The sequence below is a fragment of the Eubalaena glacialis genome, chromosome 3 (assembly GCF_028564815.1).
Source record: "Eubalaena glacialis isolate mEubGla1 chromosome 3, mEubGla1.1.hap2.+ XY, whole genome shotgun sequence".
In the NCBI taxonomy this organism is placed as follows: Eukaryota; Metazoa; Chordata; class Mammalia; order Artiodactyla; family Balaenidae; genus Eubalaena; species Eubalaena glacialis.
In genome coordinates this window covers 105,891,354-105,911,042 of record NC_083718.1, presented here as the reverse complement: position 1 = coordinate 105,911,042, position 19,689 = coordinate 105,891,354, and the positions used below count along the sequence as shown (strand labels likewise).

Here is a 19,689-nt window from a genome sequence, read left to right as displayed (position 1 = left end):
AGCAACTAAGCCCGTGAGCCACAACTACTGAGCCTGCGCGTCTGGAGCCTGTGCTCCGCAACGGGAGAGGCCGCGACAGTGAGAGGCCCGCGCACCGCGATGAAGAGTGGCCCCCACTTGCCGCAACTAGAGAAAGCCCTCGCACAGAAACGAAGACTCAACACAGCCATAAATCAAAAAAAAAAAAAAAAAAAAAAAGAATACAAGATGAGAAATAAAACCTGAGAATATTTTCCCACTGGAAAGTTTTTGCATGGGCAATGTAGCTAATACCTCTAATCTTACTCTGAACAAAATATGAGAGTATTTGAAAATCTGTGTAAATACCGACCACGAAAGCATGAGTCTGCTTAATTAACATAGAACATCTGGATGGTAAAAGTTTATTTTATTTATCTGCCAATCTGAAGAGGCAAAAAGTCACTACCAAGGTTGGACAAAGCAGGTGATTAACATTATAAATTTTTAGTGAGGCTGCGAGTTCTATTGGTTTTCTCTGATGGCATTAAGATACATACACATGCCCATGTAAAGGAACAATATACACTGAGCTAATTGCACAGAGACCTCATTGTTGGAACATTAACCATGATTATTTTCATAGCTTTGCAATTTTGAGAATATAACGGCATAATGGGAGCAGGAGGGGGCATAGGAAGAGGAGAAGGTGGCAAAAAGAGGCCTGAGTATTCCTTTCCACCAATAGTGAACAAGGACCAAACACAGACACCGTGTGGAACAGATACTAATTCACATAACAGAAAGTGGGCAACTTAACAATCAACTGATGCAGACTCCCTGTGGAATTCCTCTACTATGACTCAGGTCTCTAATTTTTTCCTGTATCTATGTAATTGAAATGATCTCTGGATCTTTTGCGGGTTGGAGGGAAGAAGCTCTGAATGCAAGAGATTGACTTAGTGCGTAATACACACGTTTTAGTATCCAGGAGATAACCTATGCTTTTATAACAATAAAGATCATTTGATAGTAAGGGTTGTAATTTCTGCCAGTTCCTACTTAATCACTCTTTCAAAAGAGTTATTTTATACATGTTCCTTAAACAATACGTACTTTATGTAAAATCTAAGAATTAATGTGCAATCTCAAAGTCAGATTCAGTGACAAAATGCACAACATGAATCTAGTAACACATTTACTCCTCACTGCATATAAGTTGCATATAAGAAACAGAGGCTGCACGTTTTTGTGATCCATGCAGTAAATGTTCACAAAAATCAAGTGAACAACTAGACATCCTTTACCTACTAAAATTAACCCTCCCAGTCACAACAGATAGCCACAGAAATAAAAGCACTGATGGTTGCACTGAAACCATGCTGGGATAAGTTAGTCCTGGAAAGGGCTGGTTGGGAGGACCACAAGGGAAGTACTGATAGTCACAAATTTCCCACTTGTTTTTTTTTTTTAAACATCTTTATTGAAGTATAATTGCTTTACAATGGTGTGTTAGTTTCTGCTTTATAACAAAGTGAATCAGTTATACATATACATATGTTCCCATATCTCTTCCCTCTTGCATCTCCCTCCCTCCCACCCTCCCTATCCCACCCCTCTAGGTGGTCACAAAGCACCGAGCTGATCTCCCTGTGCTATGCGGCTGCTTCCCACTAGCTGAGACTATTCTCTCCTCACATGGCTTTTCCCTATACCACAGGCTTTTGTTGAAGAGGCATTTCAGGCTTCAAATGAAAATAATCATCCTTTAATGAAAAAGCTGAGAAATACTTGTCTTGAGTTTCTGATCCTGCAAACAGTTTGCTACAGGTCCTTAAGGCAAGTGACAGGAGTCAAAAAAAATCGTAGAACATTATCAAAACACTGTAAATCAACTATACTTCAATTTAAAAAAATTTTTTTAAATTGTAGAACAGTCTCAGAATGTAAACAATAAAATTGTTGACCAAGGAATTTTATCTGTGGATGAAAACTTCTCACAAGAAGACCTATCTGGGTAATATCAGCTTCTTGGGTTTTGAAGTGCCTGTAAATTTTATATGCTAGAAGCCCTAAGCACTTTTTCCCCCTTGTAGAGACTTCTGGAGTAGAAAAAAGTTCATGATGTGCTTAAAAATAAATAAATAAATAAACCGACCATAGCATGAAGAAGCTACTCAAATACCAAGCAGTTTTGAGGTTTGTTTTCCTTTCACATTTTACTTTTGTGGTTGGCATATGGAAAACCAAACTGAGAAATCATAATGTTGGAGTATTTTAAGGGCATGCTGTCATAGATGTTAACAAGCTTATTTATACAATAAGACCTCTGCAGAAAGTGCTCAGCTCGATGCCACATTCCAGAATAGCCACCATTGGTTTCTTTTTCTAAATTGTCTATGTTTACAGGTTTCACAAATACCCCCGAAGTCTTCCCAGTGTGCTTGGCAATGATAAAATTCATGGCAATATCATCACAGTTTTGCGTTTCATCTAACAAAGCATGGACAGCTGCAGGTTGCCTCTGAAAGAGTTCAAGGTATTTGCTATGGAAGAATGAGGCTCCAATCAGCACCAGAGAGTAATGGTCACCATTTCCAAACCCCGGTGTTTGCAGTTCAAAACCTCCATAACTGTAGACACCAGAGGAAGTAGACACATGCTTTCTTGGAACAAATCCTACAATTTGATCAGGAAATTGCTGAAAAGATGGAAAAAGAACAATTAAGTGTGGCATTTCTTTAAAGCTGACATGGTGAAAAGGCAATGATTTACTACAGAAAGAATTAAACTGATTTGTCAATGTTATTTTACACCTGGCTTCTACATCTCAATTTCCTTTAACTCCAGACAAATTCATAAATCTATGTCCTGATAAGTTTAAAGGTCAATTCATCATAACCCAAATCTCTAACAAAATTTCTAACCTCACAAATATTCTCCTAATTTACACATTATCCAATATTAATAAATTCGAGTTACCAAAGAGTCTGTTTTTTCAGAGTTTGCTATAAGAGAAGTTGACTGTATGAATGATATTTATTATAGGAGATAAGAAGACATAATGTGATTATTTTGAAAAATTGTTTTAATCTCTTAGGCGTATATAAAATTATGGATTTACATGTATAATTTTACTGTTTTTCCATGTTGATTTCAATGTTTTTGAAAGTCACCATTGATTTTAAACGATGTTATATTTTTATCCCTTTTCAGCTTGGGTGTCTCTTTTTTAAAAACATAAGAAAAAAATATATATATATACACACATATATACACAACACACACATATACAGTCGAGCCTTAAACAATGCAGGGGTTAGAGGCACTGACCCCCCGAGCGTAGTAGAAAACTCGTCTATAACTTTACAGTCAGACCTCCGTATCCACGAATCTGCATCTCCAGATTCAGCCAACCACTGATCATGTAGTACTGTGGTTTGTATTTATTGAAAAAATCCGAGTATAAATGGACCTGTACAGTTCAAACCCATGTTGCTCAAAGATATATATATAGATAGATAGATGGATAGATAGATATAGACATATATATAGATATATGATGAGATGTGTCAGGATCTTTGAAGGATAGTATTAAAACAATAATAGTAGGATGAGAGTGATTAAAAATAAAACAAAAATCAGCAAAGAAAAGCAGTGAATCATGGAAAAGAAGCATGAACTTATAGAATTAAAAGGTTTAGTTCAATCTCACAAATAACTTGAGTTTCATTCATTTACGGAACAGACACTAAACTAGGGACACACGCACACAAGTCAGGCTGGGTTAAATCCCGTTTCAAAGAACGCATAGTCTAGAGAGGGTATGATACAGATATGTGAACCAGGAATTACCACACTGTGAGAAAGCTGTAAATGCAGCTGTGCAATTCTCAGGGGGGCACCGAGGACAGGATGACAACTGTGCTGCTGGGAAGCAAAGGGGAATGTCAAGGGTTGGGGGTAAAGGCTGGGAGGCTTCAGAGAAGATGTGCCGCTTACACAATCTACGCGATGAAAGAGATTTCACGGATGACTGGAGGTGGAAAAGGAAAAGCACGGCAAGTGGAGGTGATGGGTGAGTGCAAAGGCACAGATACCTGTCTGCTCTAATCTTGCTTCTCTCTAGGCCCCAGATCACTACACTATGCAGGGCACTGATGGGACAAAACTTTAGGAGTCAGATTATCTTGCGCAATGGATTGAAACTGTTCTTGACGGTTTTATGAATAAAACCTAAAGTCATATTTATCCATCTTTAATTATGGTTTACTTGGATTGTTCTAATTAACCGCAGCTCTCATATTTCCCCCCACCCTGATATTTTCAGTAAATTGATTTTTTACCTGAAATAGAAATCTCACAGCTGGAGTATTACATTAGAACTTTTTGCCTAGGAAGCTTTTATTTACAGGGCTGGAAAAACTGCTGATATGGAAAAAATCTGTTGATCAGTACACTAGGCATGAAGCTGAAAACTGAAGTTTTGAGAATGATGATATCTGCAGAGTACTGTGACCACTTACCATTAATACCTAATGTTGTTACATCCCAAGTCGCTAATTAAGGAGAGTTACTATAGTGCAAATTAGACCATTTATTGGGTAGCACAGTGTTTAATTACTGGACAGGGCTTCAGAGTATTTGTATGCAGTTCTGGTTTCAGGTACTTGTAGTGCAACTTGTAAAAGCTGTCTACTATTAACACATATTCAGTAGGAAAAAGAAGTTTTTATAGAATACCAGGCAATTTATGCCTGTTTATCCCAGCTTGGGATTTAAGCGGGAAACTGCCACCACAATTGTGCATGCAGAATTATTATTAGTATTATTAATTTTTAAACAACGGTCTCAGAATCAGAATTAAATTTTATGGATGTAATAAATTGTTTCTTTCAAAGGAAGTTCTGTGCAATATTAATACAGAAATACACTTCTCATTTGAGATACAGGCGAAAGTGCCTCTGGATTTTAGTCTTTGCTCTATCATATACCAGATCATTTCCTCATTGTTCTTTGGAAGTCAGTTCTAGCTCTTATTTCCAATATACCAAATATAAATCAAATATAGATAAAAGATATTATAACTTTCAGATTAGCTTAACTGAGCTCAGGAAATCTGATTATGACAAATTCATCTACCTTTTAGATAAAAACTGTCTATGCTGGTTTGGGTGACTCTCACATTAAACCATGCTGCTCTGGTTAAACACTAGATCAGACTTTATACTGATGATTTCATAAAGGATGTAGCAACATTACCTGCCACACGGAGAAAGCAAAAACAAGGTCTTGGGTGCTAATTAGCATGTCATCATCTACCATTAACACCGCTGAAATGAAAGGAAAAAAATTTAAATCAAACAGTTTGGAAATGAAGGCAGAAGTTATAAGATACAGTGGTGTTTTTATAAGTCATTCAAATGAAGTATTTTCTGAATGAAATTCAGTAAATAAAAAATGTATTCTTGGAGAGATCTGTCTAGCAGAAAAAGTTTTTACTTGAAATGTAATTGATTTTTATAATTTCCTGAGGGGGAAATTATCATGTATTTATCATCCATTATCCTAGAAACTAATGAACCTATAAATAAATAAAACCAAGGTTCTTTTAAGCAAATTACAATCTCATGTAACTGCTGTGAGTGGGAGGAAAAGGAGGCGGCAAAAAATACATTAAGCATAAGTTAAATGGCATTTTAATAACTTCTGTGATGCAGTAATACGTAATCATAGCATATCTTCTTTCACAATATTAACCTCTTTGTCATTGTTGCAAGATATATGCGATTTCTTCCCCAGGAGACTGCTTCTTGACATCCTGGAAACTGCCCCTTAAGTTTTTCAAAATGCTTTCTTATGATTAAATTTCCCTATTTTCTCCAAACAATTAAGACAAGTAGAAGGCCCAAAAGCCGCGCACCCACCCCCAGCTCTGGTTAGCTGCAGCCCTGCCAGACTAAGAACCCAGCTGCAACTCACCACTGGTTTCCAGTTCAGGAAAGACCTGGAGTCGATTTCTCATCCTGTTTGTTGTCTGTACTTTGAAGATCACAGGGACAGGGTGAGGCCCTAGGGAGTTCCATAACTCATCTGGTCCCTTCTCCCCAACATTGTTCCACACCACAATCACTTTGTGCAGATATGGTACTGCCTGATAATGATTTAAAAGTCTCAATAAGAGATCTGTTCTGTTGTACGTCTGCATTATGAGAGTAAAGGAATCCTGGGTGGACTTGCCCAGGGATTTTATTTCCCTACGCAAAGTGAGCATCTTGTCTTCTTTGATATTAGGAAGTAAAGTGGTCAAAGCTCCAGCTACCAGCAGTAACACAAGGATTACCACCAAAGAGAAACGAAGTACTCGAATCCCCATCACTCTTCCAGGGAGTTTGCAGATGTGGCAACACCTGGAGTAGAAATGGAAATAAAATGCAGAATCTTAGCATTCTTACTAGTTACCATGTTTTTGTTTTTGCTTTTTTGAGGAGAGAGGTTAATCGTCTTTTAGTGGATTCAAGTTCAGTTCACGCTGCCTCTTTGATAAGGTGACTTGGCCTAAGATAAAAACTACAGTGAATAAACCTTTCCTTCTGGGCCTGCTCGCTTTGCAGCTGCAGACAAAGGGTCATCTACACCCCGAACAGGAAGAATTAAGCAGTGCATTTTATAATTTGCCCTCATTTCACTACTAAACGTTTGGAACTGAGATTATTTTTTTCAGATAGGATTATATTTCCCTTAGTAGTATACTAATTCTTTAAGCAGCTTTATTGAGATATCGTTGACACATAAAAGTTGTATATATGTAAGGTGTACAACTTGATGCTCTGATATATGTATATTTCAATACACTAACTTTAAACTTACATTTTGGTAGCAAACTTTTTTCCAAGTGAAATCATATGCAGAACCCTAATATATGAAATAAATAATAGTAATAGCAGCAGCAGCAAACAATTATAGTGGGTTTATTACATTCTAGGCCCTGTACTACGTGCTTTGCATGTCATAGTACGTGCTTATTTACTCAGTAAATCAAACAAATAATCACTGAGCACTTACTGTACCACGCACTGTTTTAGATTCTGTGAATATAGCAATGAATAAGATAGACAAGGTTTCTGCTGTTAGTAGCAGAGGAAATAGTAGGGCCAAACAGATAACAAAGTAAATAAACTCAAAGCTAATTCAGCATGGTGGTAATGAAGAGAATAAATCAGAATGACATGATAAGCAAGGGCCAGATTACGGGGGATCTTTTTGGCCTGAGTAAGGAGTATGGATTTTATTCTAAGTGAGATGGGAAGCCATTGGAGGGTTTTGATCAGGGGAGTAACAGAATCTTGTTTATATTTTACTATTATTATTATTCCCATTTAATAGTATTTGGATGCTTACAGAGGTTAAATAACTTTCTCAAGGTTACTAAACAACTGAAGTAATGGATCTAGGATTTTTATCCAGGAAAAAACTGCTGCCAGAGCCCAGGCTGTTCATCATCATGGGCTGGGGAGTGTACTGCCAGATTCAAATCCGGGTTGTACTGAGGTAGGGCTCTTGAGCTTCCAAAGCACCCTCTGTCACAGAACATGAGGATCACCAGGTATTGTAATCAGCTCTGGACTCTCCTATTCCTCACTATACCTACAGGATCTGCCTGAGATGGCTACAGAAGAGTAGGTGAACAAAAACCGAGGAATGTGGCCTGGAGATTTATTGGTCAAAATTTTTTGTCTGATCAAAACTCAGTCACAAATGTAAGGAAAGGTTAAATCTCATACTGTTTTACAGATACCCAGAACTCTGATTTCTTGGCTTCCAATACAGTTTCGTTATCACCTCTACTGCCTCGTTTTGGAGCACTGTTGGCTTTCAATTGCTGCTGTTTTTTGATTCTTCTGCTATTTCTGCTTTTGATTTACTTACTTTACTTACTCCTCCACAAGCCTCCACAAGGTTTTGAGGAATGTCCTCGTTTTCTATTCTGGCAGCTGAGCCTTCAAATACATCTCAGCACTTTTCCTAGATCTATTCTACTACTCTATTCAAGTACAAAAGCCTGAAATGAGGAAAAAGCAAGCTTACAGAAATTTACTTATAAAAAGACTGAAAACAAAAATCAACCAGGAGTTTCTAGACATATAAAAAGTATCTTTAAGAAAAAAAAAATAGATCTCTCAGAACCAGAAAGAATGAGATATTATTATTCTTGATGACTTTAATTGACCCATGGTCTATCCACTCTTACTACTTTTAATACAATATTTCCTCTCAGGCTATACAATAAACAGATACTCTTATCTATTCCTTATTACAGATAAATAATAGCAAGTTGGAAAAGACTTCTCACTGCTAACTCACACCTGCGGTGTGCTAACTGTACAAGCCACTGTCACTGTTCTTCCTTGTATAACACTGCTTCTGTACAGTTTATTTTGGTTTCCTTCATGAAAAAGTGCCCTGTGTCTGTATCTAAGCTCTTGATTTTGCACCTTGTGGTTTCAGTTGGGCATCTGCAGCCAGGCCACCATTCTACAGACAATCCTAAGACTGTAGTCTAAATCTTCCTGTCTAACAGATTAGGTTCCAAATGAAATCTCACTTTGCTATTCAAATGATGTCCCATCAGTCTTCTGTTTTTCATCGAGGAAACTTGGCAGTGGTGGAGTTAAAGTGACAGTCACATTCCCCTGATCTTGTTTCATGTTATGAGGTGTGTTTTGTAACTGTAGCAACAGTTTTTCTCTATACAGTTCAGCAAGGACATAGAGAGGCCATATAGACCATGCCTTTAACATCTCTCTTTAAAGTTCACAGAAGTGGGGACTGGAGAATTCCAAGGTTTATAGGGGAACACACCCCATGATGTGATAATGCGCTGAGGCCTGTGCAAGCAAAGGAAGAACTTATTCATAAGGATAAGGGAATGGTCATTGTCATTCAGCGACCCTCACTTTTCAAAAGTCCAGATTTGAAAAGAAATGTTCCCTTGCAGTAATCTTTCTGGAGAGCTTTCAAGGATATTCTCTCCTGGACTTTCTCTGCAGCCTGTTCTGTTAAGAAAAGAAATTTTGTGTTTCTCCTTTTATCATAGCCTCACTCTAAGATACGAATGAAATGAATTATTTTTGAAGTAATTTCAGCTTTACCATGATTACTTTTCAAGGATGGTAATTTAAGGTTTGAGAGCACAAATGTTTTCACTGTATACACCCTTTTACTAAAACAACATATACTGTTAATGTGGTAAACCAAAGAGAAACCATTATGAATTAATAATCTTGGTTCAAAGGCCTTGATAATCCTTCTAATACTGACTCAAAAGCAGGTCTCAGAAAACATATTTTCAGTTCTGCATAAAAATGGCTGGTTATAAGCACTCAGAGTTAAGAATGCCCTGACAACTGCATTAAAGTATACCCTGATTAACATCTTTATGTTCATTTTCTTCAGCTGAGTAGGAATAACATACTGTAAAACCTACATAGCAGTGTCTCTAGTCTCTAAAACAGACACTGATAGCTACCTGGCAGTTTTAGTGGAGAAAAAGTAATGAAGATTCATCTCTATAGCCTACTATAAATATACATTGTCAAAGATAATCGTGAACGACTGTTTCACTTTTATCTATACTTTTAAGTGGAAGTTACCCTCCATATCTGTCATAGAAATTTCCTCTTTCAGATAGCTTCTAATCCCCTATTTTACTTGCATCAAAACTGTTTTGAGAGATATAATTTATATCTTTGGAAAGACAATGTAAATATTTCATGTAGTATTTATTAAATGATATAGCCCGATAAAATTATGTTACATTTGTAGTCTACATAGAAAAGCAAGAAGAACAAAAACTTTATAGACTGCAGTACAAGTGGCATCTCTGTACTTTGAGAATAGCTGAAGCCTGGAACTTTATGGTAGGCCCACTGGAAACAGCCTTAGAACAGTTTGGAGAGTGATGATGACTTCCTAGCTATCTGGATTTCAGTTTATAGCTTTCTTCTGTTCTTTGTCCAGAGAAGAATCTATCACCTAAATCACAGCTTTGAGTTTTGAATGGGGGGATATGAAAGAGAATACATCTGGATAACCTACGTCTTACTTAGAAAAAACCAAGAATTAAAATTATTCAATTTAAAATTATATCTATTGATATATATATTTCCTGGCACCCTGCCTCATTCCAAAAAGGATCTTACAGTTCTTAGTCTATCCCCTTTCTGCCCTTCTCCCATCTATGACTATAGTAGATTAAATGTGACTTCGATAAACACAGTAAATGTCAGCAAAACAAAAATCCTTCTTTTTCTCCTAATCATCTGCAAAATCAAAGATGCCCAGATGATACTTTTTTGCACATATGTTAACTTATTTAGTTCCTCATGAGTAGAGAGCACATCCTTTTAGTTATTTTGATATGGTTACATAGCATCTCCTAGACCAGGGGTTTTCAACCAGGGACGATTTTGCTCTCTAGGGGACATGGGGCAAAGTCGGGAGGCATTTTTGACTGTTGTGACTGGGGCTAGGAGATGGATGTTATTGCTCTCTGGTGGGTAGATGGCAGTGCTGCTGCTAAACATCCTACAATGGACAGGACAGGCCCCACAGCAAGGAATTATCCAGCCTAACATGCCAGTGATGCCAAGGTGGAGAAGCCCTGCTCTACATATATTTTACCTTGAAAACGACCGGGGAGGGACTGCTAGCCAGGTGGCCCCTGAAATCCCTACTGCTATTTATTACGCTCAAACAATGAAGGATAAAGCAATGTCTCCAAAACTGCCCCAATATCTATATGCCTTATGATACAAACACATCATAAACTCAGAAAACTGAAAGAGACCTCAGAGCCCTCCTAAGCCAGCTTCCTTGTTTCATAGATAAAGAACCCAAGGTCCAGGCATAAGGAATTTGCCTGAACTGATGCAGCTGCATACAGTTAACCAGCAGCAGAGCCAGGCCTAGAATCCATATCTCTGAGGGCACAGTCCACGACTCTTTCCACTGTGTTATGGTAAATTCTGCAAGGATGTGTCATAAATTAGTATATGAGACTGTCCCTAAGGTACCTGTAAGATAATATGAATATTAATATTGGTATGTTGGGTTTTTTACAACTTTATTAAGATTTATTTCACATACCATAAATTTCACCTATTTAAAGTATACAGTTCAGTAGCTTTTAGTGTATTCGCAGAATTGTGCAACCAAGTCTAATTCTACAACATTTTTAATACTCTAAAAAGAAACCCCAGACCCATTCGTTAGCAGTCAACTCCTCATTCCCATTTCCTCTCTTTCTCCACCCCAGCACCAGGCAAACACTAATCTACTTTCTATCTCCGTAGACTTGCCTATCCTGGACATTTCATATAAATGGAATCATACAATATATGGCCTTTGTGTCTGGCTTTTTTCACTTAGAATAATGTTTTCAAGGTTCACCCATGTCATAGTATATATCAGTACTTAATTCTTTTTTTTTAATTGCCAAATAACATTCTATTGTATAGATATACCACATTTTGTTTATCTGTTCATCAGTTGCTGGACATTTGGGTTGCTTCCACATTTTGCTATTATGAATAACACTGTTATGAACATTCAAGTACAAATTTTTATGTGAACATGTTTTCATTTCTCTTGGGTATATACCTGGGAGTGGAATGGCTGGGTCATTATATCAGAATTTTTAAATATTTGAGAATTGAGGTAGCTTTTGGAAAAGCATTATTTGAAATGTTAAGAAATTTTCTTAAATGTGGACATAAGATAGAGTAGGAAAGTAAATAATACAATGAAGCAACAGTTACTAATTCTCTAATGTTTGTCTTTAAATGAACGAGGCAATTTGAATTTTCAAAGACCCACTCTGCAGTTATTTACTACATCTATCAAAGTTCCTTAGAAGGAACACTATTGAATGAAGAATTCTTTTCTCCAGGCTAGTTCCTTTGGACTGAAAGCAATAATTATCCAGACAAAAGCTGAAAACAAATAGCCAGAGCATAGCATGAACAAAGATTAGTTATGTCCTCTGACTCATAAGGTAGAAAAGCAATGAACAGCTTCACGTCATACATTGAGAAGCTGTCATTTTCCTTTTAATGCCACCGATGGTGGAAGAATAACTATTCTACCATTTGATTACGAGATTTGCCTCATATTGTATTCTTCTCTGGCTCAGCCTCCAAAATGTGTACTTGCCTAAAAACTGATGATTATAGAAGACAGATGCTCAAAAAGGTGCCCTCAGCTGCCACGAGATAAAAGCATTCCAAGGTGGAACACAGAGGCTAATTCAGAACCTGGGCTTCCCTTCTATGAACATGCAAGAAGAGTCAGAACAGACAGTATACACCTGACGAGCAGTTTCTGGCCAGGTTTATGGCATGTAGATGACAAACACTGTTCCAACTGAGGCAAAGGCACATGTGGTACCCAATTCCAAAAGGACTTTCCTCTTACGATACCTACAGCCAACGTGCTGACCCATGACTCCAAGTGTTGGTACATGCTATCTTCTCTACTACAAAACCCATCCCTCTCTCCACCTGGCACACCCCTGCTCCTTGCCCTCCTACCCCCAAGTCTCTTTCAAACATCCCCTCCCCTGTGGATGTTTCTCTCACCACTCTCCGTCCTCAGTGCTCCTGGGAACTGGGAACACAGGGCTACTAGACTTTGTGTCCAGGTATTACAACTACTGACCCTGCCTCCAGCTCCTTTTTGACTCTGGCTGTACCTTGAGGGCCGTTTCTGTTAGGCTTTGTAATCTAGAACAGTGCCTGGTCAATTTTTGAGTAAGTGCTCACAACTCTCTGTGGCTGAAAGGAGTGAGGGAATCTATGTTTAAATGGTCTTAAATTTCGCCATGAATAAGAAATGCCTGAAATTTTAAAAGAATAAACTCAAATTAAATGCAAATTAAGGCCCAGTTAAGACTCAAGAAACCTTTCCCTCTTTAAAAGACCTGCATTATCCCCCATCTGGGGACCAGGACAACAAGTCATGAGATGTGGTCTCTAGCTCAGGCCACATGAGTCACCTTTCTACCTTTAGTTCTGTGGCCAAACTACTTAATAAAAGATGTCTTAGAACGCTGATTTTTTCCAAGATATTCTGCTCTTGGAGAATAAGCTGATTTGCCTTGGGAGAAAACCATCACTTGTTAGATAATCCCATCCTTGTGATTTCTGGTTAACAATAACCAGAAGCTATATTCTTAATTCGGAAGCATATGTGATTTAAACAAACAGACAATAAAGTCTTGTCTAGGTGAGAAATGAAAATTTAGTTTGGGTTTAGAAACTGACAAAAGCCTATAGAAACCTCAGGACAATTGGGAGAAACAGAAAACTAAGTCAGAACACCGCCCAAGTCAGTTCACTACTGCTTAGAGTAAGCCTCTTCCATTAAAATTTTAACCAGCACACGCTAGAATCTACTTCAGTGCAAAATCCAGAATGCCAGAGATAGTACATGAAAGGTCACTGTTCTTTATTATGAGTCTTTTCCAGGTGCTAAAGAGTATTCTAAGAGTTTTTGCCTTTGTATTTTCCTATATTCAGGAAATTCATTCTTTTCACTGTTATTTTAGAAGTGCCATACAGTTTTTCTCATTTGCAACCAATGCTATCCTCTCCTTTCTAAACGATTTCCCGTCACTTTTCCTTCTAAGGAGCCCATCCATGTTTTATGGTTCTTCTCAACTCCCATTACAAGTCTAAATACATCAAAATAAGTTATCTGTGTTAACAATATTATTTATTTAGGAATAAGAAAGGCAGGAATTGGAATAGACTTAAAATAATAAATAATAAAAGGGCCCACATCGCGTCACAGATTCACCTAGTGATCTCGCTGTGTTTACAACTAATTGTATAGTGATCCAAACAGATCATTTAGATGACTACAATCTGGATCCACAGTGTCATGGACCAGCTCTTAGGGTTAAAGTGATTTTCTATTGACAGTATAACTGGCTACAACAAATACATGATCATCGATAGCCAATCTAAGTCCTGTCATTTAGAAAGCTTAGGACTATAGACTGCATTTTGAGTCTATAGTTCTGAAACAGAGTTGCTAAAACATATTGATAAATAGCTGAATTTCCTACAGTATCACATTTGAAAAACAGAAGTTGCTGCAACAGGTCATTTCTCACTGCAAGCTGTTAAGGAAAGAATTTCTGCACTGGTCACATTAAATTAGAGCAAGTTCTTCTCCTGGCAGCAAGATTGAGTGAGCCATTCCCTTACAGGTAAATCAGGTTCAAATAAACACCGAAGACAGCATTTAAAACAGACAGCAGATACCAAGTACCTGTGTCTCTCCCTAATCTCACCCTGTTATCAGTAGCAAAGGCTGCCTGTCAGTCCTGGCATTTTTTTTTTCCCCCTCCTAAGCATCCTGTACAAAGCATCAAATTGCTTCTCAATACTTCTTCAGGCAGCTACTATCAATTAATTAGATTTGCTTTCTCATCATTGATTTAAGAGGAAATAACATAAATATTATGTATAAAGGCTTCTTAAAGCACTGCGTCCTTCAATCCAGCCATTTGTTACTGAGGCAGTGAGGCCTTCTCTACCCTCAAAGTGCACAGGTCTGAATTATGCTAGATGAAAGTTCCTTCTCGTCTTGCATCTTTCTCCAGGAATTGCCAATTAATTGTATGATAATGATGATGGTGGTGTTTGGAGATGACCAAACTTATGGGCATATATCAGGGCAGGAGAAGGAATGGCCTTATTCTTAAGAGGAACATCCACGACTTATAAGGATCCAAGGAGTCAATGCATCCTAAGAAGAAAGCCTAGAAATAGAAAAACATTTTTAGCTCAGTACAGTGCCATGCAAAATCAGTTCCAGAAATGGGTCAAAAAGAAGCCAAGTACATCTGCAAATACATTACTTTTACCATTCCAGGATACTGAAGCTTTTCACTTGAACTTCTCTCTGTTTTAGTCACAGGAAGATGGAGGGGAGGCAAGATTGCTGGGCAACAGAAACCTGGAATATTCTATGGAACCCTCTCCCTTTTATACAACACTGGTTTTCAGCAATAAACTCACACTGCAAAATCGTTTCTCTAAGAGAAACAGATTTCATACATATGAATTATGATTTGTAAATAGCTTTAGATATTAAACCTAACAAAGACGTAATCCTAATTCATATGAGCTTCCTAACTTTATTAGAGGAAGGTCAGAATATCCATAGTAGTTATGTCAGTCCATAAACATTCCTAGGTGCTTACCATGCACGAGCCCAGCAGTGTCAGGCACTAGGGATGGTAATGAGCAAGACCATCAATTCCTGCCCTCACAGAGCTTAGCAATAGTAATGAAAGTTGTCAGACCTCTTCCCTCTTTATGTTACCTAACAACTCAAATCAGTAATGTTTCAAACCTTCAGAGACACAGGAATTAAAATATATCCACCCCATTTTGTAGATGGGCTAGCTGAGACTGAGAATATTAAATGATGTTTCCTGAGCCACAGAAAGAGTGGTGGGTCCAAACAAACTCCCGACTCTCACACTTGACCTGCTTTGTATTTTCAGTGTCTTTCAAGTAGTCTCTGTTTTCAGCTTTGTTCTAGTCTACAAGAATATTTCAACTTTGTAGGTATTGACTTTATACTATAATCTGGAATACTATTTCAATGGATAAGATCTAAAACAGGCACTACAGTATTTTCTAACAGACCCTGGCTCAAGTAAAAACTCTTATTTCCAAGGAAACAAAAACACCTCTATAGGAAACAATTTTTCTCAGATAAAAATACTGATATTTCACTTATGTCCATAGCAGCATTATTCACAATAGTCAAAAGATGGAAGCAACCCAAATGTCCATTGACAGATGAATGGATAAACAAAACGTGGTATAGACATACAATGGAATATTATTCAGGCTTTAAAAGGAAGGAAATTCTGACACATGCTACAACATGGATGAAACTTCAGGACATCATGCTCAGTGAAATAAGCCAGCACAAAAGGACAAATACTCTATGATTTCACTTACATGAGGAATATAGAGTAGTCAAATTCATAGAAACAGAAAGTAGAATGGTGGTTGCCATGGGCCCGGGGAACAGAGAAATGGAGAGTTGTTGTTTAATGGTTATAGAGTTTCAGTTTTGCAGGTTGAAAAAGTTCTTGAGATTGGCTGCTTAACAATGTCAATACACTTAACACTACTGAGCTGTACACTTAAAAATGGTTAAGATGGCAAATATTATGTGTATTTTACCACAATTTTTAAAAAGTAAAAAAAAAAAAAATACTGGTACTTACCTCATTATGGTAAAGTTTTAATTTTTTAAAAAAATTTTCCTTATGGCTTCAGTAATTGATAGGAACAGGTTCTCTTGGCACTATTAAGGGAAATCAAAGAATTTTCTGTGATGATTTTGTCAATCAGCAGGAAATTTTTTTAAAATGCTTTTTAATGCTATCGTCCATAGGCTTTGAATTATTTTTAGAAATTAAAATTTGCTATACTGTGTTCTAAAAACTACATTTAGGCAATTAGGTAGGTGCTACCTGTTAGGTTGGTGTTAACATTGCCATATTTTTGTTTTCATCTTTCTCTTAGGTATCCAGAAGCAGAATAAACTCACATCATCCTGATGATCTAATGTGTTTACACTTTTGAAACCAGAACATATATGCCATGGAGCAAGACCTCTGAATGCATTAGCAACTTGTATTCAATTTGCACTTGTATTCAATTTCTAGATTTTTAAGTATCTGTAGTTTTATCTACCATCAAAACTCCTTTTTTCACTAAAGGTTCATAGGGCATTCAATTTGAAGTACTAAAAAAACTCAGGGTCTAAAATAGGGTTGCAGGTAAATGTCAGGGTTGATTACTGAGGAATGACAGATGGCATCCTTCCTATTCCTTACTATTGCCCAAAAGGAGCTGGAACCTTGGCTGGAGATGAGCTTCTGCCCCTTAATCTTCTCGGCTTTCATTTCTCACAGTCCTTAATCACATGTCTAAGAAGTTAGGGTTTTTTTCCCCCATATAGTCTGCACAGTTAACCTAATGCAATTAATTAGTAGATGATCTAAACAAATATTTAAAAGTTCAGGGTAGAAATCCATTTATTGGTTTAAAATGTTCATTAATATGTCTACCTATTTTATAATCTTATAAATCCATAACATATGAAGGAATTCAGAACTGATTGGAGACCCACAAGATACTGCATCTGTAATGACCACCTGAATAGACCTGAAGAATCATTTTTGATTTTCCAAACTCATATTCTTTCATGATACAAGTTACTGAAGGGGTAAAGGGATGGCTTAGCATGTATCTGGACTCATCAGGTGACAGTTGTTCCTCCTCGCTACACCAAAAGCACCTCTTGTGCACATCTTAAACATCATTTAGTTCTAAAATCCTGAACTGATTTGCCCTCTCCTCACATCCCGCTTCTTCTTCCCAAAAAATTCCTCCAGGGAAAGAACTTTATCAGGCTTTTTAACCTACCTCCCTTCCCCAACCCCGTGCCCAGCACAGAGCCTAGCACATAGTAGACACTCATTAAATGATTGTGTTTTGTTTTTTTTGTTTTTATTTTTTAACATCTTTATTGGAGTATAATTGTTTTACAATGGTGTGTCAGTTTCTGCTTTATAACAAAGTGAATCAGTTATACATATACATATGTCCCCGTATCTCTTCCCTCTTGCATCTCCCTCCCTCCCTCCCTATCCCACCCCTCTAGGTGGTCGCAAAGTAAATGATTGTTGAATGAATGAAACTAACTTTAATTTTGATATGGCAACATATACTGGTTAACATATATGGGACAAGCATTATTTCAAGATGACAAATCAAGTGAGACATGTCAAACATTTTCCTCTCATAGCACTTTTCCTGATTTAGTGTCCAATTTATATTTCTAATAAAATATTCAGTATTGAAGTCAGTAATTATGTCGTCTAAGAATGAAAGATGTGAAGTGACATTGTCACTTTTTGAAAGAAGGCCCTCACCGGAATAGCTATCTTATCTTCTGGCGAGTGAGCAGTGGGGAATTTAGGAGTTCCAGGACCACTGTAACTGAAATTAAACTTCAATTTCTCCAACTTATTTCAAAACTATTTGAAAAAGGGTATTGCAGATTTCTCCATAACCCAGTTGAACAATTTCTCATCTGCAGCAATATAGGGCAAAATGTAGAATTTATTTTCAAAGGCAGAATTCAAAAACACAGGCTCAAATCGCAGCTGTCCTGGATGAGTTAAGAGAACGCTGGAAATCAGTTGCTGAAATTTAGTTATTTCCATTTATGCACACCCCACCCCCACCCCCAGTTACATCATACTGAAATAAAGCAGCTTTGGAGAAACACTCAATCGCTGTGGAAATATTTATCTTCAACCTAGTTTGTACCCACTTAACGTTTCCCCAGCAGTGCAGTACAGTAAAACTCAGTCTATGGCTAATATAAAAGCTTCCTAAAAATATAAGTAAATGCTACTAATTGAAAATATTTCTATATTTAAATTAAAATAATGAAATATACGCCAAGAAAGACAAAGACAAAATACCCTTTCCAGAACTTAATTTCTGAAATCTAGCTGTTTTTGCACAGCAGTTTAATTAACACGAACATTAAAAAAAAATTGTAGAATAAGTAAATTTTATTTTCAAAAATAAAACCACAGAATCACTACCCCACACACAAAGTTCCAAGAAGGAGTGCAAAACACATATATTCTCACTGCAAAAAGACTTTTAACACGAGAGCATTTTCCTATTTCCTTACCTCGAGTGCAGAAGACTGCAGTGGGACCTAGCCGATTTATTTGCTTCCAGCTTGGTTACGATGAAACGAAAGGGGGGTCTCGCTTGCTCATTTTTCGTTTTTTTCCCCAAACCCAGCAGCGTGCATCACCCGGCATTACTCGCTGGATTGACAACCTGGATGAAACGCTGCCCACAAAAAGAGAGCCTGAAGCAGAGGGCAGTCCCGGGTGGCCGCCCCTCCCTTTAGGTGACGCTCCACTTCCTGTTAGACTAAAAGGCTGTTCCCAAGAAGCTCGGTTTTGTAGTTTCTAGCCCACCTCCAAAAGCCAGTCCTCCTTTGCCCCATTTCTCCCCCAGGGTAACAACTTTTAATCATTCAGGTGATGGACCACCTGACCTTACCCAAACAATTTCCCGGAGAGGCGTTGGAAGAGGAATTCCAACGACCGTGGGTGCCCAGCACTGGCCCGCCGGGCTCGCCCCTGGCGCTCCGCACGCCCTCGCGTCCCACCAACGAGTCAGTTTTCCCTGCACTTCCCTGAAACGGGCTATGGGGTTCTCACGAGAATTAGAGCCACGGCGGCGGCCTCCGGGATGACCTGGAAGTGAAGGGGACGTGTAGGAACTCGAGTTTTGGGTTATCAACGGATTGAGATTGTCGGGGAAGTAATGCCTTAACCAAACCTCAATTTCAACACGGTCTCGTAGGAGCTCCTTTTCAAAGCCTCTTTTAAATACCCTTAACATTCTTTCGGAAGACATTTATTGATTGCCTCCTGCGTGGCAGTACAGAAAGGTCAGGCGCTGTTTTCGGGGGCGGGGTGGATTACTAGGATTTGGGCGCCCATGGAGTTCACCCAGCAAAACCATCATTTGCGCTTCCTGCGGACTGGCGGCGAGAGAATATGTCGCCGCCTGGATTCTTAAGCACTGCTCTCTAATG

The 19,689-nt window shown here is 38.0% G+C and overlaps 1 protein-coding gene across 2 annotated transcripts; it reads right to left on the bottom strand.

Moving 5' to 3' along the window:
• Nucleotides 1-1,564: 1,564 nt before the first annotated feature.
• Nucleotides 1,565-19,344, bottom strand: EXTL2 (exostosin like glycosyltransferase 2). Of its 2 annotated transcripts, XM_061186265.1 has the most exons (6): nt 19,149-19,344; nt 18,766-18,932; nt 16,274-16,353; nt 5,941-6,368; nt 5,221-5,291; nt 1,565-2,659 (listed from the first exon to the last, which is right to left on the bottom strand). In XM_061186265.1, the coding sequence occupies exons 3-6, from the start codon at nt 16,276-16,278 to the stop codon at nt 2,171-2,173; spliced, it is 993 nt and encodes a 330-aa protein (XP_061042248.1). In that variant the 5' UTR covers nt 16,279-16,353; nt 18,766-18,932; nt 19,149-19,344; the 3' UTR covers nt 1,565-2,170. The 2 variants fall into 2 exon arrangements, with proteins under 2 accessions (XP_061042248.1, XP_061042249.1); XM_061186266.1 differs by lacking the exons at nt 16,274-16,353; nt 18,766-18,932 and having other exon boundaries at nt 19,149-19,260.
• Nucleotides 19,345-19,689: the final 345 nt, after the last annotated feature.

Coding starts and splice junctions, on each gene's coding strand:
- EXTL2 (XM_061186265.1), bottom strand. Junction 5,292..5,940: donor TCCTGAACTGGAAACCAGTG/GTGAGTTGCAGC, acceptor CTTTCATTTCAG/CGGTGTTAATGGTAGATGAT. Junction 2,660..5,220: donor TTGCTTTCTCCGTGTGGCAG/GTAATGTTGCTA, acceptor CCATCTTTTCAG/CAATTTCCTGATCAAATTGT.